The 16,275-nt window shown below is 44.9% G+C and overlaps 1 protein-coding gene across 1 annotated transcript in view; it reads left to right on the top strand.

Annotated features, from left to right (window-relative positions):
- Positions 1-214: 214 nt before the first annotated feature.
- ENKD1 (enkurin domain containing 1) overlaps positions 215-16,275 on the top strand; it is a 36,492-nt gene continuing 20,431 nt past the window's right edge. Inside the window, exon 1 of the mRNA XM_068247344.1 lies at positions 215-1,385. Within this exon, the coding sequence (XP_068103445.1) occupies positions 315-1,385 (1,071 nt within the window). The 5' untranslated portion in view covers positions 215-314. The remainder of the gene's footprint in view (positions 1,386-16,275) is intronic.

Raw genomic sequence — 16,275 nt, 5'->3', positions numbered from 1 at the left:
TATGGTGTGTGGCCACCTTTACAGCAGTTTATACAATATGTAATTTAAAACAGTAGTGTGGATTTTGAAGCCACATATTGATATTAGATGAAATAGCGAGTTCCGTTGTGGTGTCACACCGTCACCAGCAGTCACATCAGCCACAGAACTGACTCTAAAGACCCGGCAGCGGAAGTAGCGGTTTCTATGGAGACAAGCGTCGCGTGTCAACTGCTAGTCGCAGGTCTTCCGCCTTTGTCCAGTGCGGAGATGAGGCTGTAGAGCGGCGCTGCTCGTCACAGAGGGGAACAGAGCGTCCCGCTGACAGCACCAGCATGCATGAGGGAGCCTCCAGAATCTCGGGGCCCATCCCCCCGGATCCCACCCTCTTCCCAGACTGCTACAAGCGCCCGGCATCGGCTCGGGGGAGGCTGGAGGGAACGGATCTCAAGCTGGACTTCTTGTCTGGTCCTCTGGCGCCAGATCCCACACTATACCCGGGCTGCTACACTGCCAGGCCTGCCCAGCCTGAACCCAGAATCCGGCCCAATGCCCGGAACATCCTGGAGCGGGGACAGAGTGGCACGGTGGGGGTCCTGCTGAGACTGGAGGGGATGTCACTGCATAACGAGCCACGTTCCACACCTGTGTCTAAATGTAAGGATCATGGGAAGGAGAATGTGCGCAGGATGAGGGAGATCCAGAAACGCTGTAGGGAGAAGGAGGTAGAACAGGCACAGAAGGCACCTAAACCAGTCAAGGCTCTCTGGAAGTCCACTAAATATGAAACTATAGAGTCCAAAGTTAAAGCTAAACTCCAGGAGCCTCCACCACCCCCTAAAACAACTTCAGTCAATTTCCTAAAGTCACATTCCCGCTGCGGATCTGGGATACCACCAAAGAGACCCAGCTCTCCTGGTCCCTCCCGACCCTCCACTCCAGAGGACAACTTGCAAGTCTATGGATCCAGCATTGACTTTGTATCATACAATGCTAGAAATGCTAGGAAAGTGCAGTTCAGGCGTTCCAGATCCATGCAAAACCTGAATGAGGTGCTAGAGGAGAAGCAGCGGCAACAGAATTTGTATGACACCCAGCAGAAAGGCCATGTCCCCCAATATCTTCTGGATCTGAAGGAGCAGTGGATGAAGGAGAAAGAGGAGATGAAGAAGCAAGCACCTGACCCATCCATGCCTCCTGGCCACACAATGATGCCAGAGAAAGAGAGGCAAGAGACACTTAGTAAACTTAAACAGACCCAGTCTCAGCTGACCAAGGACTTATTGATGATCCCAGTCCGAGCAGATACACTTAGCTTCCAGAATCGACGTACAGAACTGGAGAAAAAACTTTCTGAGGTTGAAGAAGCCATCAAATTATTTTCCCGTCCAAAGGTTTTCATTAAGGTTGACTAGCTTTTTGCAGACCCTTGCCACCTGCTATCTGTGATTTGGTCAGAGTGACAGTCTGGGGGGAACAGCGCACCAAAACCTGTTGCTATCTGTGGGAAAAGTTTGAATTTATTTTCCCTACAGATATTTTGTAATCAGCCCAGGGTTCTGCTTTAAATCTACCTGAAGTGAATGGAAAATGTTTAACCTAACTGCTCTCAGGGAGAATGTGAAAAGCTCCCCCAAACTGTGTTATTATGTGAATTATGCCAATATATCTTGGTCCACTTATATTGAATGGTAAGAATCCCCAGGTGGTCATACCACCTAATGGGAAATGGCTATAACACTAAGGGCCCTTTTACACTTAATGTGCTGTTGCGTTTTAATGTGTTTTTTTTCTTTCTCTATAGCAGTGCATTGTGAAAAAGCTTCAGTTTTCCATTGTATAGTATGACAGAGGCCATAGGGAAACATGAACCCTGGACTGGACATTAGATGTATTTTCAGTTACAGCTGACAGCAACTGATATAGACCCGAAAGGGTCCTTTCACACTTAATTAGTTGCCCTCAGCTATAACTGAAAGATAACTGATTTTCAAAGTAATGCCCATGTTTTACTATGGCACAGTTCACACTAAATGTGTTACTTTTAACTGAAAGCTTTTTCACAATGTACTACTATGGAGAAGAAAAAAAAATGTACCACCTGATTAAGTGTAAATGGACCCTAAGGCCTCTTTTACACTATACGCTGAAAAATTGATGTGTTATAACTTTCTATAGCAGTGCATTGAGAAAAAGCTTTCAGTTAAAACGTGTATATTGGGAACTGAGCCATAGAAAAACATGGACATTACTTTGAAAATCAGTTGTCCTTTCAGTTATAACTGAGAACAACTGATATAGGACCTGATTCGCTGCTGTGTATGGAGCGTGGCCTCCTCAGTTACGCGCTTTTCTTACATAGCAACGTGCGTAACTTTAATTGTGGGCGGTCCTGTGAAGTATTGTTACCGCGATAATTCACTCACGGCCACTACTATGTTAATTTCCATAGTTGTAACTATGTAAATGAACATGGTAGCGGCCACGTAAGGCAGGCAAAGCGGGGTCACCTTCACCTTAAGCTGCGCTGCTAAGCAGCGTAGCTTGATGTATCAGGCCTGTAGTGTAAAAGGACCCTTAGGGTCCTTTTACACTATATCAGTTGCTGTCAGTTGTAACTGAAAGGACAACTGATGTGCTGTCCAGTGTCCATGTTTCCCTATAGCCTTTTTCAAAATATATGCTGAAAAATTGAAGCTTTTTCACAATGCACTGCTATGGAGAAAAAGACGCATTAAAGGACAACCGAGGTGATATGTGACATGATGAGATAGACATGTGTATGTACAATGCCAAGCACACAAATAACTAATTCTTCTTTCTCTGCCTGAAAAAGTTAAACAACAGGTATGCAAGTGACAGTTTCTGCCCGGGTCGGACTGGGTCATAACGCTCACTGATAAATAATTACAGCCATAAAACACTTTCCTGGCAGTAAATGGCTTCTGAGAGCAGGAAAGCGCTAAAAAGTGTCAATAATTCATAGATTTTAGCTCTGGTATACTTCAATGAAGGGGTCATTGAGCAAACAGAATGAAACAGTAAACACTTAATTTAAATATAAAATAAAACTGTGGGATATCTCAAAAAGTCATTTTTAGGAGAATGAGGATAGATACAATTGTTTTTCTCATCAGTTTATTTTCACCTCGGATGTCCTTTAAAGAGACACTGAAGTCTCTTAAAAATCATCTTTTTATTATAAAATCCTTTGTAATATGATAGCCCTACCTAAACCGCCGCATCCCCGCCACTGAAATCTATCTCAATCCACTCCCTCTCCCCCGCAAAATCCACGACTTTCTTGGTCGTGGATTTTGCTGTCCTGTGCGCTTCCGTGAGAGGCAGAGCTATGAGCTGCAGCCCTGCCTCACACGTGTCTGTCAGCAGCAGATCTCCGCCTCTCCCCCGCCCCTCTCAGTGAAGGAAGACTGAGAGGGGCGGGGGAGAGGCAGCAATCTGGGCTGAGAGGCAGGGCTGCAGCTCATAGCTCTGCCTCTCACGGAAGCGCTGCCTGAATTGCCCCCCGGGGAGTTTGGTGGGATTTAGTTAGATTAGAGCGGCGGGGATGCGCCAGTTTAGGTAGGGCTGTCATATTACACAGGATTTTATTATAAAAAGATGAGGTTTTTTAGAGACTTCAGAGTCTCTTTAAGTGTAAAAGGGCCCTAAGGCTCCGTTTACACTGCATCCATTGCATTCAGTTGCAACGGACAGTATTATCACAAAGACATGCAATTATATTTCTATGGTATGTGTACATTGGTGCATCAGTGCGGATTCTGGACAACGTGTTAACTGTGGCAGCGAAGCATACTTTCATTGTACTGTATGTTTCATTGTATGTATCGCATTGCACTGCTAAGGGAAGATGCGACTTTTCATCCAACACAACGTTTATACTGTATGTAGCCTTAATCTGCACACTGCCCTTCTCATCTATGTCCAGCCTGTGAGACAGCTCCTTGCCCACCATCCTAGAGGGTAGCATGTTTGTACTGTGTTCCCATACAGTATGCAGTCAGAGTAGGATGAGAAGTGAGAGGAGAGCAAGGTGAAGAGGTCATCATTGGGGAAAAGCAGCTTGTTGTGCTGTGTGAGGTGTCTGACAGTGAGTGAGGAGGGGGAGGCAGGAGAGCAGCAGTGTTTAATTAGAATTGCACAGCAGTAGGAAGGAGGTGGCACTGCTGTCCTGACTGAGGAGGAATGAAGTGGCTGAGGGTGAGCAGTTTGTCACAGACTTACAGCCAGCAAGTGTACTATTGTGTTGAGCTGCAGTATGTCATGTGAGAACATTAAATGAAGCAGAGTAAATTGTGGCGTGCTGTGCGGTCATTCCAAATCGAAGGGGCACATCCTCGCAAGTTTTCCTCAGGCAGCAAAAAGTCTAGAACCGGCCCTGCAGAGGGGCAGGAGGTTGCTGGCTTAAAGAGACTCTAACAAAAAAAAATTCCCCTGGGGGGTACTCACCTCGGTAGGTGGAAGCCTCTGCATTCTAATGAGGCTTCCCCCATCCTCCTGTGTCCCACGGCGGTCTCGCTGTAGCCCACGGAACGCACAGCCGACAATTTGTCAGGCTGTGCAATGTTTACCTTTTCTGGCTCCAGTGGGGCGCTGTTGCGGTTCTCCCTGCTTGGAGATAGGCGGAAATAGCCGATCTCTGTCAGGTCCCTCTACTGCGCAGGCGCAGGAGACACGCGCCTTCGCAGTAGAGCGGGCCGACAGCAATCGGCTATTTCCGCCTATCTCCAAGCAGTGAGAAACGGTACTGCGCCTGCGCTGGAGCCGGTGTTGTGTCTGATTACGCTGCCTGTAGATTTGCGCTGCCCCGCATGCGCAGTAGAAGACTGTGCGGCCACATTTCCTATAGAATGATGCTGCTGGAGGTAAAATACTAAATATCTCCGCTCCCACACCTCTTACACTCCCCAAAATTTCAGGGTAGGGAGGGGACCCCCCGAAGGACCTCTATGCCAAATTGCAGCCCCCGAGACCCACTGGTTCCCGAGATAGATTTCTCTAATCTATCTCCTGAACCAGCGGGGCTCGGGGGCTGCAATTTGCCATAGAGGTCGTTCGGGGGGTCCCCTCCCTACCCTGAAAATTTGGGGAGTGTAAGAGGTGTGGGAGCGGAGATATTTCGTATTTTATCTCCAGTAGCATCATTTACTTCACACTGAGCATGCGTGCTACTCAGTGTGGAAGGGAGCTTCCGGGCAGCGCAATCAGACATTACTCCGGGAAGGTAAAGATTTACATCCCCGCTGTTCGGAGGGGCACAGCGAGACCGCCGTGGGACATAGGAGGACGGGGAAGCCTCGATAGGATCCGGAGGCTTCCCCCACCCGAGGTGAGTACCCCCCAGGGGAACTTTTTTTTTTTTGTTACAGAGTTTCTTTAAAGTGGATCCGAGATGAAAAACTAACTATAACAAGTAACTTGTCTATATATCTTATCTAAAGTGTAAAGCGCTGTGGAATATGTTGGCGCTATATAAATAAAAAAATAATAATAATAAAGTTTAGATAGTTTACACAGCAAATCTAGCTGCAAACAGCTTTAATAGAAAATGATTATTTCTTCCTGTGATACAATGACAGCAGCCATGTTGTTTGTAAACATTACACAGAGGCAAGGCTTATCTGTATCTTGATCACTAAGCCTGTGAAAAAAAAAACGAATCTCCCCTTCTCCCTCCTCCCCTCTGCCTCTGAAATCAATGGCTAGTAACACCTCCTCCTCCTTCTGCCCAGACTGAGCTCCCATGAGCCCTTGCTACTGCCAAGGCTCTCTGAAAACCTGTGGGCGTGGTTTATTTAGTTTATAGGGAATTAGAGTACAAAAACAAAAAAGTATTTGGCTTGAGGAATGCCCTATAAACAATAGGAAAGGAACACAATTATGCAATGAGTAAAAGTTCACCTCGGATCCACTTTAAAGACATACTCTATAGATAAGATGTACTGGCATAACGCGAAGGGAGCTTTTAACCAACTCCCTGAAGACATGTAAGGCTAGCCAGTTTTCATACCACTTCAGGCATGCTTTAATGTAGACCTGTCACTTTAACAAATGTGTTAAGCTGACAGGTGTGTTTGTACTTTCTTTTTCTTCACCACTAATCCCACTCTTGTAATAGTCACTACTTGAATTCTAGAGTATAAAACGTCATTAAGTTTCCAGTCTGACACTATCTTCTTCCGCCATTGATCTTTTTTAGTCTCAGGTTTGTAGCTCCATAAATGCATAATTCTGGAATGGTACAATAGATTCTTACAGTATTTTTCACGATTGGTGTGTGCGCCACAAATATGTGACAGATGTACTTAAACATGACAGACTGATTATGGTCATGCAGCATTGTCTCATGACCCTTTCTTCTAATCATTTGTATTCTTATTATTCTTATTATTACATTTCTGTCCTGTTGCATGAATTAAGAACACAATTCAGTTTTCTGACAGTTCTAATTATTATTATAAATCAAAATGACTTAATGTCTGATCATTTAGTATGCACAAATTGTTTACCAATTTTGGTTACAAAAAGGCTGTGTGAGCAACTGATCTCTGTGACTATTTTTTTCTGACCTTTATACTATGCAATGCCTTTGCATAAAAAACAAAATAAAAATTGGAAAATGATCAAAAGTGAGAAACATATCACTTCAAGGAAACCCGTTCACTCTGGTGCATTGCGTTGGGATGGGCGCTTTGTGACACGGCTTAGCGCACTGCAATGCACCACCTATGTGATGTTCACAATGCAGTGGGTGCAATGCGGTACACGGTTGCGGTATGGTAACACACGGCATGCCACAAACAAGTGAGTTAACAGATATTGTGAAGCATACTTTTAATTGACTGTATACTTCACTGTATGCGACGCAATGTGGCCATAACACGCATTATTACTTTTTGGTCTTTTGCGTTCCTGTTATACAGAGAAGAACACAACACAATGTCCCAATGTGAACATGGATAAAAGTACCCCTGAACTGAAAATTTATTACCATACTTTTAATCCCGTCTTCTGAGTCACAGCACCATCTGCACCCTCCAGCTCAGCCTGAAATTTCTGCACAGGCAAGCATTTAATGGATCAGAATGTTGAAAAATTCTGCATATTTTGTGGTGGGCAAGATTATTTTATCCCAGCAACTATAAATTAGATCTCTACTGCAACGGTTTGAGGGAAATCCACAGTTTAAATAACAGCTAGCCAGAGATTTAAGTTGGGAATAATAAGACCAGAGATATCAGTTATTGTTATTTGCTAGGCTATAGTGAAAGACTAATGAGTTGGCATACCTGACAGAGGCAGAGGGAAGTCCATGAGCAAGGGACAGTGACGTGTGGCATTTTGAAAGGAAGGACTTCAACATTGTTACTACCAGGGCTGTGGAGTCGGTACAAAAATCATCCAACTCCTCGGTTTATGAAACCTCCAACTCTGACTCCAGGTACCCAAAATAGCTCAGACTCCAACTCCTCAACTCCGACTTCTTAGTCTAATATTTACCAGGGCTGTGGAATGGGTACAAAAATCATCCGACTCCTGACTCGGACTTTTATGAAACCACCAACTCAGATTCCAACTCCGACTCCAGGTACCCAAAATGGGTCCGACTCCACAGCCCTGGTTACTACGATGACTTTGCTGTAAACTGATCTGCATTATATATTTTATTTATTTATGTTTATGTCGCTGTAACATTTTCTGCACTTTACTGAGATCATTGAACTTGCGTCCAGGGCTGTGTAGTTCGAGACGGAGTTGGAGCATTTTTGGGTACCTGGAGTCGGAGGTTTAATAAACTGAGGCGTCGGGAGTCGGGTGATTTTTGTACCATATCCACAGCTCTGGTAAGTATTAGACTAAGGAGTCGAGGAGTTGGAGCCATTTTGGGTACCTGGAGTCGGAGTTGGAGTCAGAGTCGGTGGTTTCATAAACTAGAGGAGTCGGAAGATTTTTGTACCAACTCCACAGCCCTACTCGCATCCCTTATTGACCTTCAAAGTAGCTCACAATCGAATCCCTACCATAGTTCTGTAAAACTATGTACACACTCTAGGCCACTCTATCATCTGCCAAGCCTTCCTCCTCTTTGGCAACAGGCGTGTCACTAGCCTGCAGGCCAGCGACATGTCTGTACAAGCTCAGCCCCGATTTGTCGCCCGAGGGATGAAGTACCAGTTTCTGCCGTGTGACAGTCCTTGTACATGTGTTCAAGGCTTTATACACCCACATCCTTACCTAGTCTAAGGCCAGTTTTGCAAGGTGGGGCAACCAATAAATACTTGTTTTTACAGTTCATTTGATTTATTTCCACTTTAAATTAATCAGGACCTATTTTGAGCACTTTTTCATGTTCCAGGTTGTAAAAAGGTATTCTGTATTATTAAGTCAGAATAAATAAGACAAGAAAAGTCCTGACAGTGTGTAATGTATCTGCATCATAATTCTTTATTACCCAGTTGTGATTTTCATTTTTTTACCTGTGATTTGGGTGTTTGTGTTGTTTGTTTTGGTTTTCTGTTTTATGTACCAAGAATAGACCGGGCTTATAATAGGATATATGTGCCATCAAAGCTTTTATTAATGACCTTCCTTCTCATCCTCTCTCTCCTTTCCATAGACATCAATAGAACACTGATTCAGTCTTAAAGTGTACCTGAGAGGGTACACTGGCCCTATCTATACTTACCTGGGGCCTCTTCCAGCCCCATGAGGACTGTGGCCTCCCTCGCCGTCCTGTTTGGCCCCTCCATACTTCAACTATGACTCCTTGTAATCCAGGCAGTTGCAGGCCCCTTGTTGCACTGCAGAGGCCTGGAGCGTTCTGCCACTGCACAATAATACTGCGCAGAGCGCTCCAGGGGACGGGTGCACGGCGGGGGCGTTTGCGTAGTGAGCCACACATGCGCAGAAGCCCACGACTGGTTGCGACTGACTGAATTACCAGGAGTTGTAGCACCACAATGGAGGGGTAGAGGAGGACAGCGTGGGAGGCCACAGTGCGCATGGGGAAGGGAGGGAAAGTCTGCATGGGAAAGTCCTGCTATGGAGAAGGGAGGAGGGAAGACGTGTGGTGCAAGATGGGGCTGCTTCTGATCGGTGGAGTAAGGAGGTGAAGAATGCACTCACCCAAGATGATCCAACAAGCTTATTTATTGGCTGTACGCACACTAGTTTCTTGTCAGAAATGGCCCCGAGCCTGCTGCTTCTGCTGAATTTAGTTCACAGGGAGTGGTGGTGGTGGGTATATGCTTGGATTTTTGTAATGCTTTTGTTTGGATTGGAAGAGACAAACACAGGTTCAGGGTTGATTACCGCTCTGCATCTCATGCCAATGCTTAGGCTCTACATTCAGGAACATACCATTCACACCGCACATGGTGCAGTGTAGGGAATGCATCCAGGTACAGTTTCTATTGGCTCCATTCACATATATTCCATGGGGCTGCACAGCTCCATATTCTACCACAGACAGAGCTTGGCATTGCTGCCTGTGTGATAGGGCCCTTACTCTCTCTGAGGGGAGCAGTGAGAGTCTGTGGTGTAGAAAGTGGTCTATGTCTGCACTTTGTCATGGAGAGTCTATCATTCATGGACAATACAGTTGTGATTTCTCAATATATCACTAGAGGAATTCTGAGATATCAGCTGTTATGTGAAAGGCTGAGCAGAGACCTCAAGAGTCCACACTGTAATTTGTGTCCTGTGGCTGCCATGCACACCGGGAGCTGCTTGCCTTTGTTAAGCTGGCCATACACTGGCCTGATTTGCACCCGTTTCGACAGCAGATTCGATCACTGGGATCGAATCTGCTGCCAATCGTTCGCGCTAAACGCACCCGCCGATCCGAATTCCTCCCAAAATCGGATCGGTCCGTCGATCACGCCGTGCGGGAAATTACCCTCGATCGCCTGCAGGTAGGGAGCGCGTCGTTAGCGGCGGCCGATCTGATCAAGTATACATTACCTGACGCTGGCTCCCTTATCCGCGCTGCACCGCTCTGTTCCTGCTTCCATCCCAGCGTACATGAACTTCCTGTGTCACTCCAGTGACCAGAAGGTTCATATAGAGAGCGCTCTATTTGAACTTCCTGGTCACGGAGTGACACAGTGTACGCTGGGATGCGGTGCGGGATGCGGTGCAGAAGAGGACCTGGAGCCAGCTTCAGGTAATGTATACGGGGGGGGGGGGGGGGGGGGGGGACAGGCGGCAGGAGCAGCTCAACAGATTGTGATCAGTTTAAGCCTGAAAGCGATTCACAATCTGTTTGCAGTAAAGGCAGCCATACGATCCCTCTCTGATCAGATTCGATCAGATAGGGATCTGTCAGTTGGTCGATCTAATGGCAAATCGACCAGTGTATGGCTACCTTTACCGTGTTTCCCCGAAAATAAGACACTGTCATATTAATTTTGCTCCAAAACATGTGCTAGGGCTTATTTTCAGAGGATGTCTTATTTTCTTGGGAAACACTGGTAGTTTTCCTATACAAAATGTATATATTGCATGCCATGCTGAAACACAAGCAGCGTGCACAGAGCTGGTGGTTTGCTGATATTGGCTCTCACTTACAAGAACTTGATTGTGCTGATCATGTGGGTAAGAGTCTATTTCTTGCAGGCATAGAGCTCTGTCTGGCTCCCCAGATGATAGGATAAGCTGTGTGTCCTGGGAAGAGGTGAAGTGCTGCTGATGCTTATCATGATGATCAGGAGGGCTGGCTCCAACAAAAACACAAATTGCCTGACACACATACAGGACTGTAGAACTCACATTATACTGCTGCTCTCCTGTATCCAGGCTTTGTTATTGAGCGTGACTTGCTGGTGTCATGTGGGCTGCTGCTAGGGCTTATATTCGGGGGATGTCTTATATTTCAAGCATGCTAGGAATTCCTGCTAGGGCTTATTCTCAGGGGATGTCTAACTTTAGGGGAAACACGGTAAGAGACCTCCACCTTTCTGCTCATTGCCGGCAGACAGGGGTACCAGCAGCAAAAGCTTCTGTAGAATGTGCTCAAACGGGGAAGACATATCGTGGAGGCTTCCATCTACCAGACTGCACAGGAAAAACTAGATAAGGACCATCATGCTGGCAAAAGATCTGATTTATTTTCTGAACAATATAATGAATTTTGAATAATACTTTATTAAATAAAAGTCATCATACTTTCTGAATGCTTATTTCGGATAACTTAATGCAAATGTATATGGACCTGAAGCCTGTTTTGTATGCAGTCACAACACATTGGAACTTCGGGCAATCTACAAGAAACAGGACCAGCTTCCGTTATTAGTTCTAAATCTGCTGTTCTGTCTATTTTCTAAAACGTATGTGTGTTGATTTTACAGCTAATCATTAAAGGACCACTATAGCAAAAAAAAGTAAGCAGTTAAAATCTGAAGAAACCGTCGGGTTTTGGACTAGTGCATCTCCTTATGTGGGATTCTCAGGGTTTTCTTTGTTTTTAAAGAGAACCCGAGGTGGGTTTGAAGAATATTATCTGCATACGGATGCTGGATCTGCCTATACAGCCCAGCCTCTGTTGCTATCCCACACCTCCCTAAGGTACCCCTGCACTCTGCAATCCCTCATAAATCACAGCCACGCTGCTGACAAACAGCTTGTCAGAGCTGGCTGTGTTTATCTCTATAGTGTCAGTCTGCTGCTCTCCCCGCCTCCTGCAGAACTCCAGTCCCCGCCTGCATCCCTTCCCTCCCTGCTGATTGGAGGGAAGGGATGGGGGCAGGGACCGGAGCTATGCAGGAGGTGGGGGAGCAGCTGAGACTGACACTACAGATGTAAACACAGCCTCACAGCATGGCTGTGATTTATGAGGGATTGCAGAGTGCAGGGGGACCTTAGTGGGGTTTGGGATAGCAACAGAGGCTGGGCTGTATAGGCAGATCCAGCCTCTGTATGCAGATAACATTCTTTAAACACACCTCGGGTTCTCTTTAAGTGTTTCCTGAATGACAGTTGCTAAGTCTTAGGGCTTGTTCACACTATCAGCGTTTGGTGATTGATTTATTTTTTCAAGTACTGTCGATTTTGCAAATCACCCTAAAAGCGCTTGTGTAATGATTTCCTATGACAGTGTTTACATGTAAGCATTTTGTTTTTCTTTTAAATCGCAAACGTGCTACATGTACTATTTTCTGAGTGCTTTGGCTCAATGTATAGGGAAATCGCACAGCGCTTGAAAAAGCGATTTATATAGCGATTTACCAAGCGTTTTTATTTCCGGGTTAAAGAGTTCACTTCCTGAATAACGTCAGGAAGTGAAAAAAAAATAATTACTGAGCAAAAGCGGTTAGAAAAGCCTTTTCTAAGCGAAACGCGCTGTAAAAATCGCAGTATAAATCGCTCAGCGCTTGCGATAGCGATTAATAATGTTAACAAAGCCTTAGCACCCTTTTACACTGGATGCGTTGGTATGCTTTGCTTTTTTTTTTTTCTCCATTACTGCAATGGAGCAGTGTGAAAAAGCTTTCAGTTAAAAGGCTTATATTGGGAACTGAGCCATAGGAAAACATGGACTTTTCTTGGAAAATCAGTTGTCCTTTCAGTTATAACAGGGCAGCTGGTAAAAGGACCCTAACTGACAAAATAGTAAGATATCACCCAGCCTTCCTATTCATGTGTACACTATGTTGACAGTTAGACTTAAGCTGGCCACTAACGATCCAATTTCTAGCGAAAAATCATTCGAGCGATCAGAAATTCTGATCGGACGAAAAATCGTTCACTACACCATCAACTAACCAATCATTTCTTCCTATCTATCACGACCACCAGGAAAATCCAAATTTTCGTTCGACGAATTCATTCGGGCGACATTTTTTTCACTCGTTCATAATCGATTGTGTCCACCAATGGAGATTATTTACAACCAATCCGATCAGAATTTCTGATCGCTCGAACGATTTTTCGCTAGAAATTGGACCGTTAGTGGCCAGCTTAATGGTGCCCATACACGGTATAATAAAAATGTTCAATTTTCCTGTTTATTAGACCAAATCAGATCAAATGAAAGTCGAATATAATTTTATTTTGATCAAGAAAAACGATTAACCCGTTTTTTTCAATAAAAATCTGATTGGACATATTGGGAAAATCTTTATTTTCGATGTAACGTAATAATTAAACAAAATTATCTAATTGAAGAAATTTTTTTAAAAAAATTGTACCATGTATGGGCACTATTAGCAACTGCCATTCAAGAAATGCTTTTGAAAACAGACAACCCTGAGAATCCCCCATGAGGAGATGGACTAGTCCAAAACCTGTTGGTTTTGTCAGATTTTACCTGCTTTTTTCTCTATAGTGGTCCTTTAAAGTGAACCCAAGGCAGATGTATTAAATCTTAATAAGATCCTAAGACATGTCCTGTGCACAATGACATGCCTCTGTGTCTCTATTGCCGCCACTAGTCCCCCCCCCCCCCCTGCACTCTACTGTCCCACCTGAAAATATCGCCAGGCTAGCGACAATGGCCTCAATTCACTAAGCTTATGTCCTGTCTTTAATAATGTTTCTAGAATTATCACCATGGTGATAAGGCATGTAGTATTCAGGAAACATTTTACCTCAGGCAAACCTGAAGTTAGAAGTGAGAAATCTCTAAAGTTAACTCTTCAATCCTATCAATGCTATCACGCAATGCGACTTTTTGGTTATGTTGCGATCTTATCACAACATAACATGCACAGTGTGAAAGGAGCCCAAGTGCCAGAGTAAAAGTTAACAAGCCATGATTTGTCCAGGAGTGCAAAACAAACATTTGGTGTGACTAACTATACACGGCATAACATAACAGGAAGGGAGATGCAGAGGATGCACCTGCTTGTTGTTCATAGGAAGTGATGTTGGGAAACGCTGAGACTCGTGCAGCCAGAATTAGGCTCCCTGCACACTGCAAATGGATTTGCGATTCCTATTCTGTTTCCGATTTTTAATTCCCATTTTCCCTGAACCCATTCAACAGAAAAACGGATCAAAAAATGCAGCATGCAGTAAAGATTACAAATCGGAATCGGATGTAAAAAACGATTAAGAATCGGAATCGCATGCAGTGTGCAGGGAACCTTAATGTTCATTTTTTAATCTAACCGCCAACCAGCAAATATGAGCACAGTGGGCGGGCACAGCTTGGCTGGGGAAGAAATAAAATATTAACTGTATACAAGAGAAGCAAGGTCTTATAAGGTTACAGATAACCACAACAGGCTTTTCTTTGGACATCTGAGGCAGCATTCAGCAACAAGAAATATTTGCTGCATAGATTCAGACCTGTGCATATGACCCTGTCACCGCACCATGGCGCAGGGTCATATAAAGCCTTATTTCTGTGGTGCACGCACCGCACCCAACAAGTGTAAAACCATACTGAAGGACACCTGACCAGACAAATGTTACATAAGGTGAGCACAGTTCATGCTGGATCTACACAGCCCTGTAGATTGTCCATTCCTCTCCTCAATTGGCTGAATTACAGGGACCCATAGTGGAAGATCCAGGCAGCGGAGGAGCACCGCCTCCTGGATGCCCCGGTAGCAGTCCTGTTATCTTCGGCCAGTCGGCAGAGGCCACGGTGCGGCCAAGTGCGCTCCCTGTCTTAATCCCGCGGCTGGGAGCGTTCTGCCCCTGCACAATAGTACTGCGCAAGCGCAGAACACTCCCACCGACTGGAGCACTGTAGGGCAGACGCGAGTGGCTGGTCTGCGCATGCACAGTACCCCCGACTGTCCATGGAGGATGGAGCTGCTACCAGGATCCAGGAGGCTTTGGACATCTGCAAGGGAGGAATCTGCGCGGAGGGGTCTGGAGTAAACCCCAGGTATGTATAAAAACTTTTGCCTCCTTTCATCTCAAGTTTACTTTAAAACAGAAGGTATTTGTGATTATTTAGGTTGGAGTAAGCTTTTTTTTTAAAGAGAATCTGTATTGTTAAAATCGCACAAAAGTAAACATACCAGTGCGTTAGGGGACATCTCCTATTCCCCTCTGTCACAATTTCGCCGCTCCCCGCCGCATTAAAAGTGGTTAAAAACAGCTGTAAAAAGTTTGTTTATAAACAAACAAAATGGCCACCAAAACAGGAAGTAGGTTGATGTACAGTATGTCCACACATAGAAAATACATCCATATACAAGCAGGCTGTATACAGCCTTTCTTTTGAATCTCAAGAGATCATTTGTGTGTTTCTTTCCCCCCTGAGGGGGGAGTGCATAGCAGAACCACAACGCTGAAGAACTTGGCAGCCTTCCACACACAGGCTGACAAGTCTGACAAGGGAAAGATACATTGATTTATTACAGAGACTGTGATAGTACAAAGTGCTGCAGTAAGCCAGAACACATTAGAATAGCTTTTGGAACTTGTAGGATGATAAAAAACAGGATGACATTTTTGTTACGGAGTCTCTTTAAGAAGGAAAACTTCTGTTTTGCTTCTCTTTTTCTGTTTCCTGTGCCACAAATGCAGCATTTCCCACTGTCCTCCCCACTGAACCACAGTACTCTGCTAAACCCAGGCGCACAGCTACAGATCATGAGGCCCACCAGCAAAACTTGGATGAGGCCCCTTAGGACCCGTTTCCACTTGTGCAGTGCCAATTAGTTATGCAAAACGTGTAAACGAATTTGCATGCGAATTCATATACGTTTGTATGCGAATGTTACCTTGAATTTGTGTATGTTTTCGCGTACTTTTGTATGTATGCGAATGTAACCATGTCAGTGCCTGTGTGCTTTTACATTGATTGATGGTGAAAATGTATGCGAATTCGCATAGCGAAAATGCATGCGAATTTCCTACTAAATACATTGTATGCCAATCGCACACCACCTTGCGATCTGCGAATTCTGATGGCTCTGCCGTGCATATTTCACAGAAAACCTAAAAAATTCCTGACAAGTGGAAACAGGCCCATCCACTTGTATTGGTTATGCAAATTTGCATGCAGATTCGCGATAGTGGAAACATGCCCTGAATGTTCTTACACCTTCCTTTGACTCACTTGGTGACACACACAGCTTGGGGGCCCATCTTACAAAGGTCACAAAGCAAGTGTGGCCAAACTGGCCATCATGATATTTACACACACATAAGGTGTAGCCACAAAAACACCTGATCTGGAATACCGAGAGTGGGAAGGTTAGTAGATGCACCCCTGGCAAAAGCCAGACAGTATGGGCTTGATTCACAAAGCCGTGCAAACTGTTTTAGCATGGGTGTGCTGAACAGTTAGCACGTGAAGTGCCGTTCGCGAACTTT

This window comes from Hyperolius riggenbachi, chromosome 1, assembly GCF_040937935.1.
Source record: "Hyperolius riggenbachi isolate aHypRig1 chromosome 1, aHypRig1.pri, whole genome shotgun sequence".
NCBI classification, from domain to species: Eukaryota; Metazoa; Chordata; class Amphibia; order Anura; family Hyperoliidae; genus Hyperolius; species Hyperolius riggenbachi.
The sequence above is the reverse complement of the archived record's forward strand: the minus strand, read 5'-3'. Positions and strand labels throughout refer to the sequence as shown.